The following is a 20,781-nucleotide window of genomic DNA, read 5'->3' on the forward strand; positions in this document are numbered from 1 at the left end:
TTCTACCAGGGGTCTGTTCGCTTTATGCTGCACAGTACGGTTTGTGCCTGCTCGTTGGTTTGCCTGTACATATTGCTGGCTGGCAGGGTGCATTATGTGATGCATGGCGGGAAACATCAGAGCATCGTCGTCCTTTGCGCGTCCTTTTCGCCCTTACGGTGAAAGTAACCGTTACAAACGCGGGCAGAAAGCGCGTCGGTACATTTCACCGTATGTTTCGCTTGCCTAGCGCTCCACCCGTGTCATCAAGTAGATTACGCGCTAAAATTTCACCAGGAACCTGGAGACAATGACAAAATCATAGTTTAAACGGTAGGCACGAAGATCAATAGCTAAAGAAACGTTTTTCACCCTGCTGAAGATAGTCAGTGTACGTTTAACGTTTATATTTAGCTTAACATTGTACATTGTGTTTTATTGATGAAAATTAACATAAAATGAAGAGCTATCCACTCGAATCGCTTGGGTGGTACCGAATTGATGTAAGAGGACGCTTCACGACCTGGAATCTGGCACTGCGCGCAGCGAATAGACCAGCTACAGCAGCTTTAATCACTGCCTTCACTCCCGTCGTCATCTTCCTCCTCTTCCGATTCGGACATCTCAGACTCAGATTTTTTAGATTTCTATATCAAAGAACATTGCCAAAAGAAGAACAGAATCAATGTAAGGATTGTGCCTCTTAACGACAAAATGCGTCATCGAGAGTGCCGTAATTCCCGTATCGTAAGCCCGCAATTCATCAAAGACTTACCCCTGTGCTCTTCTTATCATTTGCTGGTTTCTTCGCCTTTTTTGCATCCTTCTTCGCATCCTCATCTGTACTGCTTGACGACGTATCTTCGATGTACTCCTTACTTTTGAAGCCACTACCCGTCTTTGGGGAGGTCGTATCGCCCTTGCGCGGAGCTGCACTCTTCTTGCGCTTCTCACCCTTCCCATTATCCGTACCACCGCTACCCCCGCCGGAAGCTTTGTAGGCGGCCATCGCCTCCGTGTAATTTTCCTTCGCCTTGGCCGCCTTCGCTTCCCACTCCTTCTTGTCCTTCAGGTCTTTCCACAGCTCGCCACCCTTCTTGGCGATCTCGGTGATCGATAGGCCAGGATTGTCTTTCCGGATCTGGTCACGGGTTGCATTCATCCACAGCATAAACGCCGAAACCGGACGCTTCGGTGCGTTCGAGTCTTTCGATTTAGATTTCGGTTTTTTCCTCTCTTTCGGTTCCCGCTTCTCCTTGCTCTTCTTGGCCGGTGGCTTGTCTTGCGTCTTTCCCTTCTTATCCTTGCGCTTCTTCTCGCCCCCACTGTCAGCGCTGCCTCCTCCACCGCTGCCATCCTCGTCCGACGATGACGAGGACTCCACGTTGCTGTCGAACTCTTCCGCCACGTCCGATTCCTGCTGGTTCGGGTTGAAGTCTTCATCGGTCGACTCTTCCGAGTCGCTACCGTCATCGTCATCATCTTCGTCCCGTTCCTTTGCTTCCGCCTTCACCCGCGCCAAATACGCATCCGGCTCCCCATCGTTGTCCGAGTCGGCAAAGTCGTCCTTATAGCTCGCCTTTCCGCCCGTATGCTTCACGTGCAGCTTTTTGGACGAGATAAAGTCGAACAGCTTCGAGTACTCTTCCTTCTCAATACTGTTGAATGTGTGAACGGTTCCGGTTTTAAGTTCGATCTCGAAATCGAAGCTCCGCGTAGAGCCACCACTGCGAGCAAAGTTGACCGAAGCGATCTCCTCGAACCGGATGTGTACCGGTGGTTTGTGGACATAGATAAAGCCGCGCTCGAGCGGGTACAGATAGCCGGCGGCCGCCTTGAATGAGCAACCGATCGCCGGTGTGCCGGCATGGCCGACGAATGATCCTGGTCCGGTTAATTTGCGGTTGATGATCACCTTCATGATCTTTCCCAGTATCTCGTACACCGGGCCCGATAGTTCCTTCGTCAGCTTGTCCTCGTACTTCTCCTTAAGCTCCTCCTCGCTAAACGGTAGTTCGATGTTGGTTTCCTCATCCATCTGGAACAGCGTCACCAGGAAGTGGTATCGCGTTTGGCCCTGCTTGATCGGTGGATCAAGCGAGATGACGAAAAACATCTGCCTATTATCCTTGTGCGGTAGCAGAAACAGCCGCAGCACGGACGAGGTCGGTATCTTGAAGTCGTACGTTTTGCCATGCAGCTGAAAGAACGTCTGGAACACCTTGATATCGTAGCGGCCGCGGGGCGTGAGACAGTGAATCTCGCGGAATATCGCAATCGCATCGCCCGACACTGAGATCACCGACGCCTGCTTCATAACGTTCTCCTGGAACGCTTCGACCGGATCGATGTCCGCCGACTCGGTCGTGGGAATGTGAAAACGCATCTCCATCAGGCTGACCGGAGCATCATCATTCCGGTGGAACTCGACCGTCACCTCATTCTTTCCCACGTTACACTGCGATACGTTGTTCAGTGGGATCTCGAAGCTGGTCTTGTTTTCCACATCGAAACTCAGCACCGCCCCTTTGAACTGGACCGTACCCCAGTTCCAGCCGCGCATCGACAGTTCCTTCTCGAGCATATCCAGTTTGTAGTTTTTCTTCACAAAGTCTGCAATCTTTGCCTCGTCCCCGCTGAAGCCAAGAAATCGATGTAGCGAACCATTCTTCAGGAACACTCGCAAACCGTAGCTCCCGACGAAGCGCTGATAGTTGAGCAACTCGATGTCGCCCGCGTTGATCTGTTCCACCTTGCCCGTTTTGTCGCTTTTAAACACTATGGCCGTGTCGGTCATTTTCAGCTTGCCCGGGCACTGGAGGAGGGTGACAAAAACAAACGATAAGTATCTTTCCCATGGTGGAAAAACTGAGGCCGGCCACGAACTTACCATAGCGCCACGGACTTCCGAGCTGATTGAAGAAAACTCGAGAAAGTCAGCCATTGTTCGTGCCGCTCTCGAGCAAAGTGCTCGTCGTACCCGAGAAGTTGCCGCAAACGGTGGGTGGACACGCTTTGCACAATAATTTCACAACACACGCGTGAGACAACCACAAGAAAATGCGTCGCAAGTGCGGCAGGAGAAACAGGGAGGTTATGTTTGGCGCCGCAAATTTGACGTTTCGTTGTTAGACATCTGACGAACGGACAGTTGATGGGCTTGCTTCACGCACATCGTTTGTAGGAGAGAAATAAATTTGAGCACATTAAGATTATTCGATTGTTAAATTGTTAACTAATCCAAATCCATTTTCAAAACGTCCGGTTCTATACAAATGCAAGTTCCGGGTCAGTTGAGGATTTGCTTAAATTCGAGTAAGATGGTTTGTGAACCGTTCTGATTCATAGCAGGCCTTGCTGCTAAATTACAGCTTAAATTGGTTTACATACGATAGAATGGCTCAAAATCAAGCTCACCGTAATCACAAGAAATCGGTCCACGTTCATGTAAGCTTCGCGATGCAGACGTCTTCAAGGGCGTATTGATGTTAATTATAAATACTTTTACTTCAGAAATTACAACGGAAACCTTCTGAAATGTCTGAAAATGAGTTCGATCGGAAGTACAAGGCCGCTGTCCGGGCTTACTACAACTATATGGAAGGGCTGCATTTGGTGCTGAACGATAAAGGTAACGTGTAAACTGCTAAACAGAGGTATTCTAATGCTGTACCGAGAATGTGTTTCTAGAGGAAAATATTTTGAAAATTCTTCGTGAACGAAGTTGTCCACTGTGGTTCCAAGAGCTCACCGACGAGCAATGTGAGACGTGCGATCGGCTTTTGGATGCAATTGCCGACGATACCGACGAACGGACGATTCACCGTACCAGGGGAAAGGTTCGGGCCCTTGGTGTATATCCCCTTGCACCGAACAATGTGATTCGAACTGCCCTGATATTGTGCAATCGAAATGATATCTCGTTCCTGTGGACACTACTCGAACTACACTACATGCGTCAGCCCACCAGTCCAGGCGCAGCTCTACCGAAGGATTATTCGATCAACGAAAGGTTGCTCCTCTCAGCCATAGCCCATCTCGACATGATGACTACACTGAGAGGGTTGGATAAAATTTTACCCCACCGGCCACCATTTGAGGGTCTGGTCAAGCAAACGCGAAAGGAGTGTGGTTTTCAACGAAACGCGCCATCACTCATCCAACGTCATGCGGTGAAGAAAACGGGACACACCATTCCGGTGCAAGTGCAACCCCACCGCGACGAGTTTTTGGGGCGCTATTCACGCTACCTCGATCCGAAGCACATAATTCGCAACGAAGCCTCGCGTTGGTTTGCGCAATATAGAGGCTCGAAACGAAATCTCTTCAAGGGCGACATAACTTCCAGTAAACTGTGTACCGGAACCGAATCCGATTCGCAGTCGACCAGTAGCGTTGGTAGTGCGAAGGAAATCGTCCATAAGCTTCTGGACGCACAGATTCAGGGGATGATCAATCGCGTAGATTGTTCCCAGCTGTTGTGTCCAAAGCATCATGATCTGACGGACGACGGAGGTGTTGGCCTGAATACGATCTTTCTGAGCGATTCTCCAGCCCGGGTGGCTCTTATGGAAGCCGTTGAAACCGTGCGTGCCCAGTGGACCCAAGAACAGCAGCGAGCGGTTGGTCCACAAGAAGTGGATGATTTGTTGAAGCGCATCGTCGACGAAGCAGTAACGTTGGCCATTCTGGAACCAGCGACCAAGTGCCCTGAATGTCGACAAAGATTCGAGATGCAGCAAAAACTGTTGAACGGACACCAGTGTCTGTGCACGCCGGAAACCGATGCTCGACCACTACCGTTGCCAATGGATGGCAAGCCCCGTTACTTTCGATTCACGGACAAGTCGGTCCCGTACGAGTTTGACTATCGCAAAATTATGGGCGAAACAGATGGCTTATGCCCAATTAAAGGGGCCATAAAACGTGCATTCAGAGGACAGGATGCTGATGACAGTTCGACAAACATTAGGGAGATGATCGAAAGGTTTATGGAGCGATCGTGGGACGAGGAAAGGAAGCTTTTTAATGCAAAAATGGCAGAAAACAAGAAACCTACCATGGATTCCGATACGGACACCAAGGATCCCCTAGATATATCGACCGTTGACATCAAAAATCTTAAGTCTTTGAAAGAACTGCTGAAGGTGATTTGTCTCTTCCGAACAACCGAGAGTTTCACCAATATTACACATTCTTCTGTATCCTTTAAATTTGTAGCGCGCTTTACATGAGCTTGCCGAAAACCCGAAATACATTCTGGCCACGTTTCCGGAGGCTCACAAACTACCCATTCTGGTGGCATGGATACGAGATCGTTACGGTCTCCGTATTAGTCCGAAAGAGCGCGAGACAGCTCGACTAGAGAGTCAGTACTTTTGGAACTATCTCATACCACGGGCGACTGCTGTTCGGTGGCCAACGCGAATGGATACCGATCTGTCGGCTAAAGTCAATTGGGACTACAAGGCGAAACTGGAAACGATGGTATGTTCAGACCAACGATGATGTTTTATACGATTGCGATTGCTTTGAATTCGCTTTCCGCTGTAGACTAAAACCATGACGCACCGATTTTATCGAAGGTTCAAAAAGGTGGACATTGAAGATGGTCGCCTTTGGTGGGCTAGTATGGCCGCTTATCACTCTGGCGCCGTCCGGTTCCGGCAAACTTTTAGCGCATATTTCCCAAACTGTGAACCGATGATGGTACCAATTTTGCGACCCTGGTAAACGCATCAACATCGCACCGACGTGCGGCCAGCCAGCTGTGGGAATTATTTTCTGCTTCGGTTTTGCTGACTTTATCTGTTTATGTGACAGAAACGGAAATTGTTGACGGTATCTTGAGCGCACCTCTCCTAGTGTGAAAAGGTCTTTCCAAACTTTTCTAGTAGATACTGTATTCGAAATACTTTAAAATGGTAAAAATGTACAATATATTTTTGGAGAAAATTAGTACGTATTTAGGTATGAAACCGGTTTAAAACTCGGTTCATATATTTATCATTGGCGTGCGTACAACATACCACGAGACGTTGACCACAGAACGGTGCAAAGTGCTAGGCCCGTACTTCCGTTCAACAGCAAGAGAGGGTAACGTTTTTGTAGGAATATTTAACTTATAACCTAACCTTTAAGATACATCTACAAGCAGAGTAAAATATCACAAATATTTTGTCTGTTTCCTTCACTTTGCCCTGAAAAGTGGACATTCTTAAGTGCTTTGTGTGACGCTCAAATTATTCTGGGAGTTATACGGGAACTATCGTGTTTAGTGGTTGGCCCTCTTCGCGAGTATCTTCCTTTCCCGTACGTTTGCGGTTCATCCACAACCAGTTCCGCTGGCCAAAGTAGTCCTCGATGTCGTGTAGTGTACGACCCTTCGTTTCTGGCAGTAGCAAGTACGTCAACAGCGTGGCACCGAATGACGCCACGCCAAACATCACGAACAGCCCTTGCGTCCCGAGTTCTGCCTTAGCATGCGGGAAGCCTTTCGCGACGCCGAATAGTACGAGATTGAACACCGTAAACAGGTACCCCGCGATTTGACCACGGATCTTCGCCGGCAACAGTTCACCGATCATAATGCCCGGCATGGTCAGAAAACCCGTGTTGGAGCCGATGTACAGAAGGATCAGTGCTGCGGCTATGTACGTCTCATACGGCGGAGCGGAGCTGTTAGCGTCTCCACTTCGGGTATACATAAAGATCGCAATCGCAACGCAACTAATGCTCGATCCGAGTCCACTCAGGAGCACCATCGTTCGGCGCGGCATCAGAAGCAGAAGGAAGCAGTAGAGGACGGTGAAGGCAAGTCGTACGATCGCCGTGAGAACGGCGGCCTGTATGGTGTTGATGTCACTACCGCCCAGATCGGAAATGATGTCGACGGCATAGAATACCACCAAGTACGTGCCGGACAGGATTTGTAGCACGTGGAAACCGTTTATGATGACGAGCGGTTTGATCATCGATATCTCCATCAGCGAACGCCAGAACCGTTGCCCTCCGCCCCCTTGCTCTTGTTGTTGTTCCTGTTCGAATCGATCCGTTAGCTTCTGTAGTTCCGTTTTCGCCACCACAGGAGATCCGCGCAGCCAGTTAAGGGCTTTCGCAGCACGCTCCGGTTGGTTGTTGCGTGCCAGCCACGTTGGAGACTCTGGTGCGAAGTATAGTGCGAAAAATGACAGCAGAGGCAGCACGGTGGCAGCCCAAGCCACTGCTCGCCAGTGTAGCTGACTTCCCAGCGCGTATACGAGCAAAATTCCCAACGAATACGAAACAAATGGAGCTCCTATGAGGAGTCCCCGAAGCCGAGGCTCAGCTATTTCCGCCAACAGTACCTGAAACGGAAAATGGAAAGTGTTGAACGAATCAAGAAGTTAGAACGCTAAGCTTTTGATTACCTGTACCGGTGCGGCGATCAATCCGACCGAGATTCCGGCCACTACTCGACCAAGTAGCAGCAGCAAATGGGAGGAAGCTGTAGCCAACAGAACCCATCCAGCGAAGAGCGGCACAATGGCCAACAGGATTGCTGGTCGACGTCCCCACTGATCCATGATGGGACCGGAAGCGAATGATCCAATAGGAGTTGCCAAGCTGTGGACGCTTGCTAAAAGCATATAAAAAAGGAGCCTATTAATAGGCATATTCCTTCTTGCTCCTCATTTTGATTGTCAGTAAACCTACCGATCCACGAGCCCATCTCAATGTCGATGGCCAGAGATTCGTTCGCATCGTACAGTTGAGGTAGTAAGATTGCCGAGTACCCTATCGGCATACCGCACGCCGTCACCAGCAGCAGCACTGCGGATGTAAGTAGTAGCTGTTGTGATAGAAAATGAACCAAATTTCAGATAGTTCAGGCATTAAAGCAAAAGGGGCATACACGAGTCACAAGCCCATTTGTTACAGGCCAGATCCGGTTTTCGGGTGTCAATTCTAGATCCCAATCTTCGCCATCTGATAGCGACAATCAGCGACAATCAAGACGCGTGCGTCGCCCATCGATTGCCACAATCAAGCCAAGATCGTTTCGTAAATGGCACTGATGATCAGTCTTTGGTGTAGTTAATTGGCGTCATCGTGAAGCACGTTGCAAACGCGATTCCGTACACAGACCTCTTAGCGTTTGTGGTGTTTGTCATTCACGTGTGCGTCCACACGCGCTTGATGGTGATGAGCATGATAAGTAATATGTAACGAGCAGCCGATGCGACTAATGGCCCAACATACGTTGATGCATTAGAGGTCATAGGAAACAGTGGCCTTTTCCCACAAAGCTATTCCCATTCCCAGCACGGAATGCTATCACAGACTAACTGTTAATGTGTGTTTACCAGACAAATAAGCTGTATCTGGTACCGTTGGCATCATTCTTGTTTAAGTTTGCACAGGCAGGTTGCTGTAAAGATGAGCAATTATGTTATCACACCGCCTGAGGGGCAAGCAACTTTCAGTTGCCGCAAGACCACCTAATGGCCACTAAAACCTATTTAAGCCTATTTTTACAGCTCCCATGTACAAACAGTGGATAATAATGGGGTGTTGCAGCACGACAGACCTGGTGGAATACACCTCTCGTAGTTGACGCGGAAACAACTTCCGTAAGGAGACTCGCAGCAGCAGCGGCAGCATCATTAGAAAGAGGTTTTTCGTTGAACAGTTTTCCGTCTTGCTCGTTGGCGCATTTGTCTTCTAACTTTTCGCATGGCTTCGGTGGACTCGTATCCGACGTATCGTCGTTTGGTCTGTAAAGACGATCCGCGAACGGTGTGGCGGCCGTGTCGGGTGCTAACCATCGATCGTCATCGGGGGGTGTACAGTTGCTGAAAAGAAAATAATAGAGAAATAGAGTCACTTGTTGGCTGGCACACACTTGTTGCACACTTTTGGCCCCAATTTTGTATTGCCTAGCATTCGAGTGCATCGATAAGATATACCGACGAGGCCTTGACCAGATCCCCTGCGTCATCGTGAAGTCGACAGTTTTAGGTGAGTAGTAATTTCGCGATGGTGCAAGAGAGTGACGAGAGAAGAGCCAAACATACTAATTCTGGTTATTAAGTCCCATTTAGCTCGAATTAATTGGAATGCACTGTCTGGAACGAATTAAACCCTGTTTTCCTGTTGGTGTTTGATCCTGTCATCGCAATCACGCAACTCAACCGGAAAATTATCCTCCCTCCTGTCCCCTACCAGTATTTTGGGCTCGGGCAGATGTCTCGGATCACACACCCCCATCTAGTATTGACGTCATCGAAACGCTATTTGCACGTTATTATCGTAAAACACGTCGGTAAGTCCGTCCACGCAGCGTCCTTTTATTACCTTTCGGGTAGCTTCATTTTTTCACAATCCTCTTTCTAGCACACAAACACTTCAAACGAGCCGCGGCATCAAAGTTCACTGTTTGGTTGTTATTACGTCTAGCGCAGGTGACTGGTTGCTAAGCGACCAGCAGCTACATCCGGCATGATCCGGCGTGCTACGCACTGACAATCACCAGATAATCTGCACGATCAACTTTCGCACACGGTGAGATCCGGTTTTACAGGGGCGTGACACGGACTAGCAACAATGAATGACTTTGCGAAAGACTGACGCTTTCATGATGCGGTTCACGCACGACTCTTCGACGCGTTCCGCAAGCGTTCGGAACGATGGAGAGGAGCGACACGACTGGCCAACCGCGAAAGCTACTTCAGCTGCTCGGGACTGCGAGTGAGCACGGTTTGCGTCCCCTCTCGCAATCCGATTTTTGCCAGAGAGTCGACGAGAAATACGCTCTGCAAGATCTGTTCCAGGTTCCGTCTCACCTGCGCTCTCCGGTTCTCTGGCCGCAACTCGTGAACAGCTGATTTTCGTGTCGGAAACTTCGCAATCTACCGGTCGCGTTAATTTGTTAGACAAACCCAGCGATCGATACGCGATAAGATAGACACAAAACGGCGGCAACGTTGCGGTTGTTATATTCTTTTTACAAAAGTGACTCAGGCCCCTCAGGAAATTTCAAAATCTATACAATAACTAGCAGAAAGTAATGCAAATGATCTATTAAGTACTGTGTTTTCAAAACTAAATAATAAGTGTAAATTATACTTGGAAATCCTTTGAATGCAGCGAAATTTGCATCCCGTTCAGCATCCTTAACTACTCCGTCCGTAAATAAGGAATCGGGGGTCTGTGGAGCACACACTCAGCCTCAAGGTTACACGTGGTTAATAATCGCCCTTATGTGCTAAGCTCGCAAGTCAAAGTCCAGCTCGTCACCGTGATCGGTGTGTCACTACTGGACAGATTGCGGCAAGTAGCGGAGTCGCTTCCGTGTGGACTCCTAGGATGATGGATGAGCATCCTTTTGGGTGCATTCCATTTCGGGGGCATTCCCCAAGTGCTCCGTGCACTGATACTCGGCCCCTTTACTTTTGATGACCGCACATTCGTAGGCGAATGCGCGGGCGAAGCCGAGTACACACGTTCCTCGTGGTCGTTGATGGCGTCAACCGTGGCTCTGGGTACGGCTGCACTCGGCTCGTGGTTCTAATCTCTTGACCGACCCTTCTCCCTTCGTTCCCCATCCGCCGATCGACCATGTAATCAGTCCTGATTTGTGTCCGCTCGGTAAAAAAAACAGTGAAGCGATATATAATAAGACGATTACGGCCCGCAGCCCACATACCAGCATAGAGCCTGCGCCGGAGTTTAGTCGTCGATTGGTCGTCATCGGGTCGAGAACGGTTGTTTGGTGTTATCTGTGGCGTTTTTTCTTCCCCGTACTCTGGACCTGTTGTGACTTTTCTCGTGCACAATGAGCAGCGATACGGGAAGTGGAAGTGAAAGTTCTGGATCGAGCAGCAGCGATGGAGTCACGAAACCGATCGTACAAAACGCTATCGGTGATCGCGGTAAGAAACTTTCTAGATTAATTTGGTTGATGCGTAACAGTGTGGAGTTGGAAGCCTGTGGTAGAATAGCGAGGACATTGTGTTGAACTTTGTTGGCTTCACGGAACCACCTTCGGCAACACATACACACATTATATAACAACGGTGGCCTTTAACCTGAAGAACCCTTCCTGATAGAGACTGTCTGCGACTTATGTGCAAAGTTAGCTAAATGTTTAAATGTTTTAGCAAAATGTTAACTAAGAACGATAAGTTTAAGCCACTGAACGGCTATTAAAACACCTTGCACTTTTCAGCCCAACGAGAGTATCGCGAGGAAATAGTCAAAGATATGGCCATCGAGAAAATGAAGGAGAAAATGGATGTAAGCATCGCAAGGACGATCACCGAAATAGCAAGCGAACACGGACACATACGATTCGTTTGTCTTCCAGAAAATCGTCACCAAGCTAGGCAAGGACATCGAGCAGAAGATGGACATTGCGGTGGATGATCTGTTTGCGGAGGTGAAGCAGTTCAATCTGAAAAATTACGAGCTCAAGCAACTGTTCAACGAAAAGCCCGTCGAAGGAGTGAAGCGCGGTCACCACGGCGGACGGAAAGGTGCGCGATCGGATGGCAAGCTGCCGGAGAAGGAGTTCATTGCCCGGAACTCTCTGCTGACGGACCTGTTCGAAGTGAAGCACATCAAAACGATTTATCACATTTTCGTCGTCATCCTGATCATCCTGTTCCTCAATACGGTCGTGCACGATTTCGTTGACACGGGAAGGTAGGTGCGGGCTAGGAAGGGTAGACACACGGCACGGACGTACCTCTATCTGTCCTCTCTTATGCACTGTAGCATCAATCTTGGCTTCCGACCGATAGTGGCTGGGTTTGGAAAGTTCCACATCGCCCTCATGCTGTGGTCCTGTATGCAAATGTCCACCTTTCTCCTGTACCCCTGCTTCCGGCTGTGGGCTGGCGGCCGTGAAAGGTTCGCCCAAGGTAAGATCCAACCGATCCTTATTGGGAGTGGCAGCGGCAATAGTGAAACCTAATCTAAACCCTCTAATTGTAGCTTCCAGTGTTCGAAAGCTGTGGGACATCGTCGCCCTCGCTCTGTTCGTTTCGTACCAGTGTGCATTTGTTGTGCTGTCCATCAAGGGTTTGCTGTGGCATGATCTACCGCCTGCATCTTCCACTGCCTACCTCATGGAAATGACACGGTTCCTGATGAAGGCCCACGCCTTCATACGCAGCAATGCAGCGCGTGCCCTAGCCGCGGGGGCAGCGAAAAAACACTCAGAGTCGAAACCCACCAATCCCGACACGTTTCGCACCGGGTTACCGTCCTTCGGGAAGTACGCTTACTTCCTGTTTGCGCCGACACTCGTCTACCGGGACGAGTATCCGCGTACGAAACAAATCCGTTGGCGGATCGTCGCCCGCCATGCGCTGGAGGTGGTCGGTGTCATCTTCTACATCAGCTTCATACTGGAGCGCTTCCTTGCGCCACTGTTTGAAAAGTTTGGCCACGCCAAGATCAGTTCCGGTAGTTTTGTGTTGTCTCTGTTCGGTAGCATCATGCCCGGGTCGCTGTCGTTCCTGTGCGCCTTCTACTGCTTGTTGCACGCGTGGATGAACGGAAGTGCCGAGTTGCTGCGCTTCGCGGACCGGATGTTCTACCGTGACTGGTGGAATGAGTCCACGTTCGCCGGATACATCCGATCGTGGAATGTGGTGGTTCACGACTGGCTCTACACCTACGTGTATAAGGATTGTGTGGAGAACGTGTTCCGCACCTGCCGACCGTTGGCGACCGTGGCCGTGTTCACCCTGTCCGCGGTGTTTCACGAAGTGATCCTGGCGTTCAGCTTCCGGTTCTTCTACCCCGTCATGTTTGTGCAGTTCGAGTTTATGGGTTTGCTGTTGATGTTTGTGACGCGCGGGATGGGCAAGGATGTCGGTAACGTTCTGCTGTGGCTGATGTTGTCCATCGGAAATGGGCTGCATCTGAGCTTATACAACATGGAGTACTACGCCCGCCGCAACTGCCCGGATATTGGCAATTCGGTGGTTGACTATCTTGTGCCCGTATCGTGGAGTTGTAATGGTATTTCGCATAACCAAAACTGGACCATAACAGCACCGTGGAGCATGGATTAAGGATGATATACGACGAACCGGAAGACTGATTAGTGTAGGGTAATTTAGACACGTTCCAAGCGGGGATACCCATTCGTTTACAGTGACCCCAAGTAGACAATATCGTTAAAATAATAATGAAAGTTATTTTCAATAAAACAAAATAAATGAAAACAAACTCTTAAACAGGTATGATGTTGATTGTGAGCTATTAAATTATTAGTATATTTTTATTAAACTATTCGTTTTGGTTTAATTATAACACGAGGTCTTCTAAGATAGTATCTTTATTTAAGAGTACAACCCTGGAATACGGTCAAGTAATCCTGTCTTTTTGACATGTCAGAATGAATGTGCGCGGTTTTTAATACATTCCTTGCCTTCGGTTGATTCAGTTGTAAACAATTTTACGCAGTTAACATCGTGAAAAAAATGAATGTGAACGATCTGCCCGATGAAGTAAGTGATTTACAATGAAAAGTAAATGTAGCTAACTAACAAGTGTTTGTTTTTGCTAGATGTTATGCAGCATTTTTGATGAGCTCAATGTTCAGGAACTGAAACAAGCGTCCCTCGTGTGCCGGCGTTGGTCGGAACTAACCTTCTCTGGTCGCAGGATGGATCGTGTGTACTTGGTCATTGATAATTCCGATTGTGAATGTTTGTTCAACACAAAAAGAAAGTATCGCAACGTTTTTGTTACGCACCATTATGAGGTTGAAAGCTTAGTACGGTTACTGCACTTTCTAAAGCTTTCCGTCCGAATGTTGTTCTTCGAGTTTGTGGAAACTTGGAAGCATTTAGTATTGGTTCTGCTGGAATTTCCTGCACTACAAGATTTGAGGATTAATTGCTTTTTCCGAAAATACCGCAAACAAATTGCACCTTTCCGTGTTTTTCCGGAGCTAAAGAGCTGGAATCGACGACAACGATTTAGTTTCTTCCGTACGAATATCCCAAATTTACAGTGTCTTAAAATGGAGTGCTCAACAGAGTTTGAACTGGACGCTTGGAAATACTTCAGTGGACAGTTGAAGCTCGTTCATGTGTATCGTTTGGATAGATCATATTTGCACCCCTTTCTCGAGCTAACGTTCCCACGTCTAGAGGATTTGGCCATCAAAATATTTGAATTTAGCATAAAGGTAGATATGGATTTCAGGAAAAGTAAGGATTTTTTTGGAAGACATCCCTCCATTCGAAGACTCTATTTCGGGAATTTGTTTTCGGTAAAATGTGTTCAAATCATTAGTCATCACTGTGCTGAGCTAGCACATCTATGCCTTACTCTAGATATTGCGGACGACGGAAATTTGGAGTCGCTGGTGCAATTATCTAAGCTCAAGGTAAGCAAATAATATGTAAAAACGAATATTTTACTTAGAATGTTATTTTTACAGCACCTTTCATTGGAAGGAAAAGTGGAAAGAAAAATTCTTCGTGGACCTATGAAGTCGCTCGAATCTGTTGCATTGGAAGCGCCTCATCCTCAAATTCTGCTCGATAACCTTTTCGAAGTTGTGCCACGGTTGAGCTGTCTGCGAATCATGGATGACATATCTGGCGATGAATTACAGTTTATCTGCGAGAAATTTGCTTATCTTCGACGCTTAGAACTAATCATCAGTTCTGATGAGGTAAAGTGAAATGTGGATTGTAGACCCTCGCTGCTGCAAATGCGTTGATTCGATCTTTTTGATTTCCTTTACCAGTTCCTGTCAGTAGCAGACGACTCTGTAAGATTCAATGAATTGATTCACTTGCAGGAACTTACAATAGCGGGCAAATTAAAAATTCGTTCCATTCATCGCAACAACGTTCGCTGCTTAACAATGTTCGAAAATGTAGTAAGTATCAGGGAGAACAACGAATGATTATTATTTAGATGTTTAATCGAATAAATTCTTTCCATTTCATTGAACGTCAAACGCTACTGCTTCAACGATTGAAGATACCGGAAGATGATCTTTATCTTATTCCGGAAAAATTCCCCTTGCTGAAGAGATTGATCTTCGCGGACGACGACATCTCGGTGTCGGTTACTGCTCTTGAATGGTTACAGAGATTGATGCCCTCATGCAGAATCGACTATGATCATGGTACGAAACGCTTCTATCGCATTGACGATGAAACTGCGAATTGAAAGAGCGGAAGCGGAAAGTAGTTGCAGCTTCGGAAGGAGATTCAATTTTGTGTTTCGGTTCTAGAATAACGTAAATACCACAGTTGTCGAATTAGTTATAGAAACGTTCATATATATTTTCAAAAAGCCGTTGTGCTTTGTGGCCGCCCGTTGAATTGCCCTATCCACGAGGGTGTCACACAACCCTGCCGTAGCAGCCGCTGGCGTTAGGCGGCTGTTAGAGAATGTAAACAAACGAGTTGTCACAACAAGACTTCAAAACCCACCAAAACACAGCAAAATAAACAGTTCCCAGACTCAATTTGAGGCAAATGCTTGTGATTGTCGAGTGAAATATGCGAAGCAGGGTCAGTTGATGTGCGCGAAGAAGCGTGTTGCATTGTTGTCTCCGCTAGCCAAGGACAAGGATGACTAAAAAGAAACCCTCACCGTAAGTAGCACCGCAAGTAACTGCTGATGCAGAACCGCTCAAACTTGTGTCCTTTCGTTGGCGCTCGATGCGCTATCAGACAAAATCGAATTTGGGAAAAGGAGCGTCGTGAACGATTGAACAAAACCTTCGAGGACTTACAGCGGCTACTGCCCGACGATGAACCGGCATCAACGCTTAGCAAAATCGAAATCCTGCAGCGGGCGATCGAGCTCATTAGTAAACTTCAAAAAAAGATTAAGGACCTCACCCAGGAGTGTAATGATCCACTGAAGGGTAAGTTAGGTATCCGACAGTTAGCACAACGATTGAAGGGTTTAAAGCGTGGGTTTTATCCTGCAGATCACGTACGCGAACAGGAAGATCGCTTAAAAAAGCTGCTGACAAGAAACGAGGAACTAATAGGGTTGCTAAAGAAGGCAAATGTGACCATTCCGCCTTGCAAGTATACGATAGAGCACACGGTGGAACACATAGAGGAGAAAGAAAATGGCACGCCAGAGAAGAAACGAGCTGCATCGAAGCCACAGCAACGTCGCAGCGGAAGTGGTAGTCCTAGGAAACAGTCTGTGATAAAAAAACCGGGGGCAGTTGTTCCGTTAACCAGTGGTGTCGTATCGCCGAGTTTAGCTTTAAGCAACATTCAAAGTTCCACGGTTCCTTCCAGTGGCGGTACTAGTGTGGCATGCACTTCCTTTTCGATTCAGAGCACCAGCCACACAGGGGTGAATTCTTCTGCGCTCCGCCACCTAAACGGGATGACCTTAAGCACCGGAAATGGAGGTAACAGCGAGACTAGCTTAGTTGTTTCTTTCACATCGCCAGGCGGTCTAATTTTGCATTCCTTCCAGTATCGGTAACGCCAGCGCTTCTGCCCACACCGATCATGACAACCAGTGTGCTGATATCGAACAACGGCAACCTGGTGCAGATGCCGATCGTTGCGCCTCCCTCTTCACTACTCATCGTCGGTAATGAGGATGTGCGGGCGAAGCTTAACTTAAAGAAACGTTCCCACGGCGTAGGTGGTGGCAAGGGAAGGGCCAAGATCGGCAAGTTTACCATCAAATCGATCGATCTGATCCCGGGGCGGATCGTGAATGGGAAGGTTCCGATTCCACCGCTCAGAAGAGCACTCAACGAGACGACGCGTACTGCTTGTAAGGTTCTCAAAAGAAAGCGCAAAAAGTTCACGGAAAAGTGCAAAAAACTGAGAAAGACGCTCACCGAGGAACCGGTTTCGAAGGGCAATATTCCTGACCAATCATTCGAAGAAGCGGAGAAAAGTCAATCTAATAGTGGTTTGGCGGATGTGCACCCGTGTAGCAAGCCCATCGTGACAGAGCAATCGAGCGCTCCGGAACAGCCTGCATTATCGGTGCCTGAACCTGCCACGGAAGAAGTATCGGAAATTCCGCCGAAAGATTCGCACCATTCGAATGTGGATCCACAAGAAGCTGAGCTAGATCTCACTACCCTTAACCATGCGGATCTGTCGGAAGACATTTTCGCAACTCTACAAGTGCCGAGTAATCCGGACGCTCATGGTTCGCACGATGCTGGGTCACTGTCTCCGACGGCTGCTTATCTGATGAACTTCCCGCTCGTAGCCGGTGGAGGCAAAGCGGCCGGGAATCACACGGAACAAACCGATGAAGTGGACGAAGAAGCATGCAACGAAGGCTTGACCAAGGAGCATGGAGGAACACAAAAGGACACGGCAAGCGGGATACCAGACACTGGTACCGGAACCTTGATGTTGGACAATTTTTCCTCCTTGTTCAACTATACCCAAGTCGATGCTGCTCCCACTGGAACAGTTGAACCGTTGCCTAGCTCGACGGCTACCATGACAACGACCAGCAGTTCGCAAACGACTAAAGATCAGAGCAGCTTCACGACGAACTACTCGAACATGTATCAATCCATCGACACCATGCTGGAGCACCGAACGGTGGACCCAAACCGGACTGTGGGTCTGAAAATGGGACAAAGTGACATGGACCAGAACAGCAACGCTACTGGCGCGTTCACTTTTACCCTAACTTCGAGCACTACAACAGCACCACTGACGACGCACCAACGTTGCTCGACCTCAAACCAGCACCATTTCTACCCACCATCCGTTGGGACAACATTGCCGGGCGACAAAAAGGGCGTAGTAAGCGCAGACACCACTCGAAAATCACCTTCTCCACTGGCCATCGAATTTACCTTCTCACTAACCACAACCACGGCCAGCCAACCTCGCACGGTCCAATCGCAGTACACGAACAGTTCCATGCTGTCGTCGACAATGACCACCCCGTCGTACGATACGTACGGATACTACCACACAACGGTGAACAACAAATCTGGAAGTTACGGAAGTAACGGAAGCTTCAAAGTTCCGCTTGACCCACTGCCGGGCACCACAACCGAGAAACCGGCGACCAGTTTCACCTTCTGCTTAACGTCATCGACCAAAACGCAACCTTCGTACGCGCAATCGTTGACGGCTCCGGTGGCCAGTACGATATCAATTTTTGAATCGCCACCGAAGCTCTCAACGAAGCAGCAGACAGCGCAAGGCAAAGATTGCGCCTCGGTGGGGCTTACAAAACATCGGTCATTTTCAGTCTCAAGCAGACCCGGAAAAGATGCCAGTGGCCAGTCACGCGTAACAGAAGCGATGGCAACGCACCAGCAGCACGGCATTCAACAGCAGCAACAACAACCAACGCAATCGAAGTACGACGTCTCCTGGATGGCCGCTGGGGCCCATGATTACAAAACTGGTGACCAACCGGTTGTCACTCAAAGTTTTCAGCAGCAAACGGGTCTGCCATATCAGCAGCAGCAGCAGCAGCATCATCAACAACAGCCAGAGCAGCAACAGCATCACCAACAACTTTCGTACGACTTTACGCCTCAGATCTTCTCTTCGGCGATAGATTTCCCTTCGGCAGCAGGAGGCTACACGGCAAACTTTGAGCCCCACCATCACCATCATCAGCGCAAGTCGGACATTTTCTTTGCCCATCCACCGGGCGAGGAGAACGGTCTCGGTGCGACCGGTTCTTGGTCGTCAGCCAACAAGTTGACTAACGGCGTTTTAAACGATTCTTCCACCCCTTACTTCCCGTCCGTTGCGGTTCCGCCTTTGACCGGAGAATTGGAACCGAATGCTTCTGCTGGCGTCTCCTCAAGGGCGGTCGGTGGTGGCAAAACGACTTCCGGGAAGAAAAGACACACCACAACGCACCAGGAAACGGCAGCCACCGGTGGCACTAGCTTCCTGTCGGTGAGTCAGCTTGTGGATCAGCCGACCAAAACAACGTACCACCACCACCACCACCCCACCGTCAGCAGCGGTGGTGGCGTGCCGGTGGGCATCCCGTCTTCAGCCGCTTGCCAACAGAAGCCCAACAGCTACTCCGCCGAGGCTTTGATTGGCAACACGACGTGTACGGTTCCCAGCACAACGGGTCCGGCAGAATCTAACGGGCGCAGGGAGAAGCTGTTCGACTACGGTGCCAGTGGGGAAATGGCCACCGGCACGAACTCAAGTTTGACGTTCAATTTCGACACGTACGGAGCTACGGGCCCTGATTATGGTAAAAGTTACAACTTTTCCAATCAATTTGCGGAAAGTAGCAGCAACTACGGTGGTTTACCGAGCACTGCCAGAAGGAGCGGTGGAACGTCCACTGGGTCCGGGTTGTACTACGGAAAGACAGCGACTGGAACCACGCAAAGCTACTACCATCACACGGGCCACAGTGAGGGATCCGGAGGGACGAGTACTTACCATCACCTGCCACCAACCTCTACCGGAGCCGAATTTACACCTTACTATCTGCCCGGTTTTGCGGAGAAAACGAACCCCGTGCATGGACCCACGTCCGAGAAGCACTACCCAGTGGCACACGGTGAACAGCCCCATTGTCGAAACTCGTTGAAGAAAAGCCAAAAAGCGGTCGGCATTCTGCCGGTGGCTGACTACGCGTTCAGCACGGCCCCAAGCAGCGTTACATCCAACGTGGATGCCGGTGGTCCGGTGGTAAATGGATCGCAAGGACAATCCCTGTCTTACCCAAACTACCATTATCCTCAGCAACAGCAGCCAGAACTGCAACAGCACCATCAGCACGACCACCACCAACAGCATCAACGGGTGCAACATCAGCACTACGGTACGATCGAGAGCAGCAATGTAGCTCACAAGTCATCTATCCAGAGCGGTACCTCGTACAACTATGGCCAGTACCCGTCAACGCCAGCACCGATCGGGTTCGACACTCCAAAACCTGCCAAACTGCCAATGCAACTCTCGAGCAGCGCACTGCTTCTACCGGGTGACGATGGCAGTGGTCTACACCCGCCAGGCCCGACATCCTCTTATGCCACGGTCAGCCACGCGCCCCATTTAGAGATCGCGCCGCCATGCTTTAATGCTCCACCGCCGCCAACCGTTGGGTACGGCGTTAATCCTTCCTCGTCCCAAGTGTCACTGTACGGTGGCCATGGGCAGCTTCAGACCAGCGGTTCGCATTCGTCGGCGACGGGAGGAACGATTACGGACTTTAACCTGAGCACGATCTGTCCGGAGATTGACGAGAAAACGGGACGCACGACGACCGTTGCTGGTCGCAATGGAGCGCAGGTTGCGTCCATCATGAGCCTTTGGTGAACGCGCAACGATTGGCGAGTGTAACAAGGAAACAAATGTAGACTGTAACATGTTTCTCCATTGGAAGGTAAATTATTACGTGCAATCTGGCACCGTCGTTGGTGTGTCGCTGTACAAGACCTCAGAATGTACATGTTATAGTAATAAACTGTGTAAATATGGTTCAATAAAACGGTTCAGGAATTGGTGCAATTGTACATTATTTAAAAACGTTCTCTCTCTCTCTTTCTCTCTCTCAACACCAGGAGCACTGCTAAAACAAGGTGTCCGCCACTCGCAACTCGCAGAACGACAAAAAAGGCACTGCAACTGACAACGTCAAACATCTGTTCCCCCCCTACCGACCGCTGATGGAGGTCACAAAAAAGGCAGCACAGCAATTGTCTACCCAAAACCGCTGGCCATTGTTGAACGGCACAGACACTCGGTGCAATTCGCCACTTTTCGCAAGGACACCGGTGAGCCGGGGGACACTCGCTCTCCGGTCGATTGGTCACCGGGTTCGGTTCCGCTC

The 20,781-nt window shown here is 49.2% G+C and overlaps 5 protein-coding genes across 5 annotated transcripts; 3 read left to right on the plus strand and 2 right to left on the minus strand.

Annotated features, from left to right (window-relative positions):
- Positions 1-370: 370 nt before the first annotated feature.
- On the minus strand, positions 371-3,004 carry LOC131205640 (FACT complex subunit Ssrp1). The gene is made up of 3 exons (XM_058197827.1): positions 2,870-3,004; positions 755-2,794; positions 371-626 (listed from the first exon to the last, which is right to left on the minus strand). The coding sequence occupies exons 1-3, from the start codon at positions 2,921-2,923 to the stop codon at positions 549-551; spliced, it is 2,172 nt and encodes a 723-aa protein (XP_058053810.1). The 5' UTR covers positions 2,924-3,004; the 3' UTR covers positions 371-548.
- A 512-nt stretch (positions 3,005-3,516) lies between these two features.
- On the plus strand, positions 3,517-5,829 carry LOC131215563 (uncharacterized). Its single transcript, XM_058209958.1, is given in 5 exon segments — positions 3,517-3,610; positions 3,670-5,126; positions 5,200-5,466; positions 5,533-5,733; positions 5,803-5,829. Coding segments are annotated over 5 exon segments (2,046 nt in total).
- Positions 5,830-5,948: 119 nt separating this feature from the next.
- Positions 5,949-9,613, minus strand: LOC131205641 (facilitated trehalose transporter Tret1-2 homolog). The gene is made up of 5 exons (XM_058197828.1): positions 9,316-9,613; positions 8,549-8,813; positions 7,675-7,810; positions 7,389-7,597; positions 5,949-7,325 (listed from the first exon to the last, which is right to left on the minus strand). Exons 1-5 carry the CDS (start codon positions 9,330-9,332, stop codon positions 6,234-6,236), a joined length of 1,719 nt encoding a protein of 572 aa, XP_058053811.1. The 5' UTR covers positions 9,333-9,613; the 3' UTR covers positions 5,949-6,233.
- Positions 9,614-10,674: 1,061 nt separating this feature from the next.
- Positions 10,675-13,195, plus strand: LOC131211960 (sterol O-acyltransferase 1). Its single transcript, XM_058205660.1, has 5 exons — positions 10,675-10,892; positions 11,189-11,256; positions 11,327-11,664; positions 11,737-11,882; positions 11,956-13,195. The coding sequence occupies exons 1-5, from the start codon at positions 10,796-10,798 to the stop codon at positions 13,041-13,043; spliced, it is 1,737 nt and encodes a 578-aa protein (XP_058061643.1). The 5' UTR covers positions 10,675-10,795; the 3' UTR covers positions 13,044-13,195.
- Positions 13,196-15,461: 2,266 nt separating this feature from the next.
- LOC131215595 (uncharacterized) lies at positions 15,462-20,450 on the plus strand. The gene is made up of 5 exons (XM_058209990.1): positions 15,462-15,595; positions 15,675-15,871; positions 15,938-16,378; positions 16,447-18,414; positions 18,529-20,450. Exons 1-5 carry the CDS (start codon positions 15,573-15,575, stop codon positions 20,265-20,267), a joined length of 4,368 nt encoding a protein of 1,455 aa, XP_058065973.1. The 5' UTR covers positions 15,462-15,572; the 3' UTR covers positions 20,268-20,450.
- The last annotated feature ends 331 nt before the right edge of the window (positions 20,451-20,781 follow it).

This window comes from Anopheles bellator, chromosome 1, assembly GCF_943735745.2.
Source record: "Anopheles bellator chromosome 1, idAnoBellAS_SP24_06.2, whole genome shotgun sequence".
Classification (NCBI taxonomy): Eukaryota; Metazoa; Arthropoda; class Insecta; order Diptera; family Culicidae; genus Anopheles; species Anopheles bellator.

Bases quoted from the DNA above. Each gene is read 5' to 3' on its own strand.
- LOC131205640 (XM_058197827.1), bottom strand. From the start codon at position 2,923: ATGGCTGACTTTCTCGAGTTTTCTTCAATCAGCTCGGAAGTCCGTGGC. The intron at 2,795-2,869 runs GTAAGTTCGTGG...ACCCTCCTCCAG, and splicing joins CGGAAGTCCGTGGCGCTATG to TGCCCGGGCAAGCTGAAAAT. The intron at 627-754 runs GTAAGTCTTTGA...TCTTTGATATAG, and splicing joins ATGATAAGAAGAGCACAGGG to AAATCTAAAAAATCTGAGTC.
- LOC131205641 (XM_058197828.1), bottom strand. The intron at 7,598-7,674 runs GTAGGTTTACTG...ATATGCTTTTAG, and splicing joins TGAGATGGGCTCGTGGATCG to CAAGCGTCCACAGCTTGGCA. The intron at 7,326-7,388 runs GTAATCAAAAGC...TTTCCGTTTCAG, and splicing joins TGATCGCCGCACCGGTACAG to GTACTGTTGGCGGAAATAGC.
- LOC131211960 (XM_058205660.1), top strand. From the start codon at position 10,796: ATGAGCAGCGATACGGGAAGTGGAAGTGAAAGTTCTGGATCGAGCAGC. The intron at 11,257-11,326 runs GTAAGCATCGCA...TTTGTCTTCCAG, and splicing joins AAATGAAGGAGAAAATGGAT to AAAATCGTCACCAAGCTAGG. The intron at 11,883-11,955 runs GTAAGATCCAAC...CTCTAATTGTAG, and splicing joins CCGTGAAAGGTTCGCCCAAG to CTTCCAGTGTTCGAAAGCTG.
- LOC131215595 (XM_058209990.1), top strand. From the start codon at position 15,573: ATGACTAAAAAGAAACCCTCACC. The intron at 15,596-15,674 runs GTAAGTAGCACC...ATGCGCTATCAG, and splicing joins ACTAAAAAGAAACCCTCACC to ACAAAATCGAATTTGGGAAA. The intron at 18,415-18,528 runs GTCTGCCATATC...CTTCGGCGATAG, and splicing joins AAGTTTTCAGCAGCAAACGG to ATTTCCCTTCGGCAGCAGGA.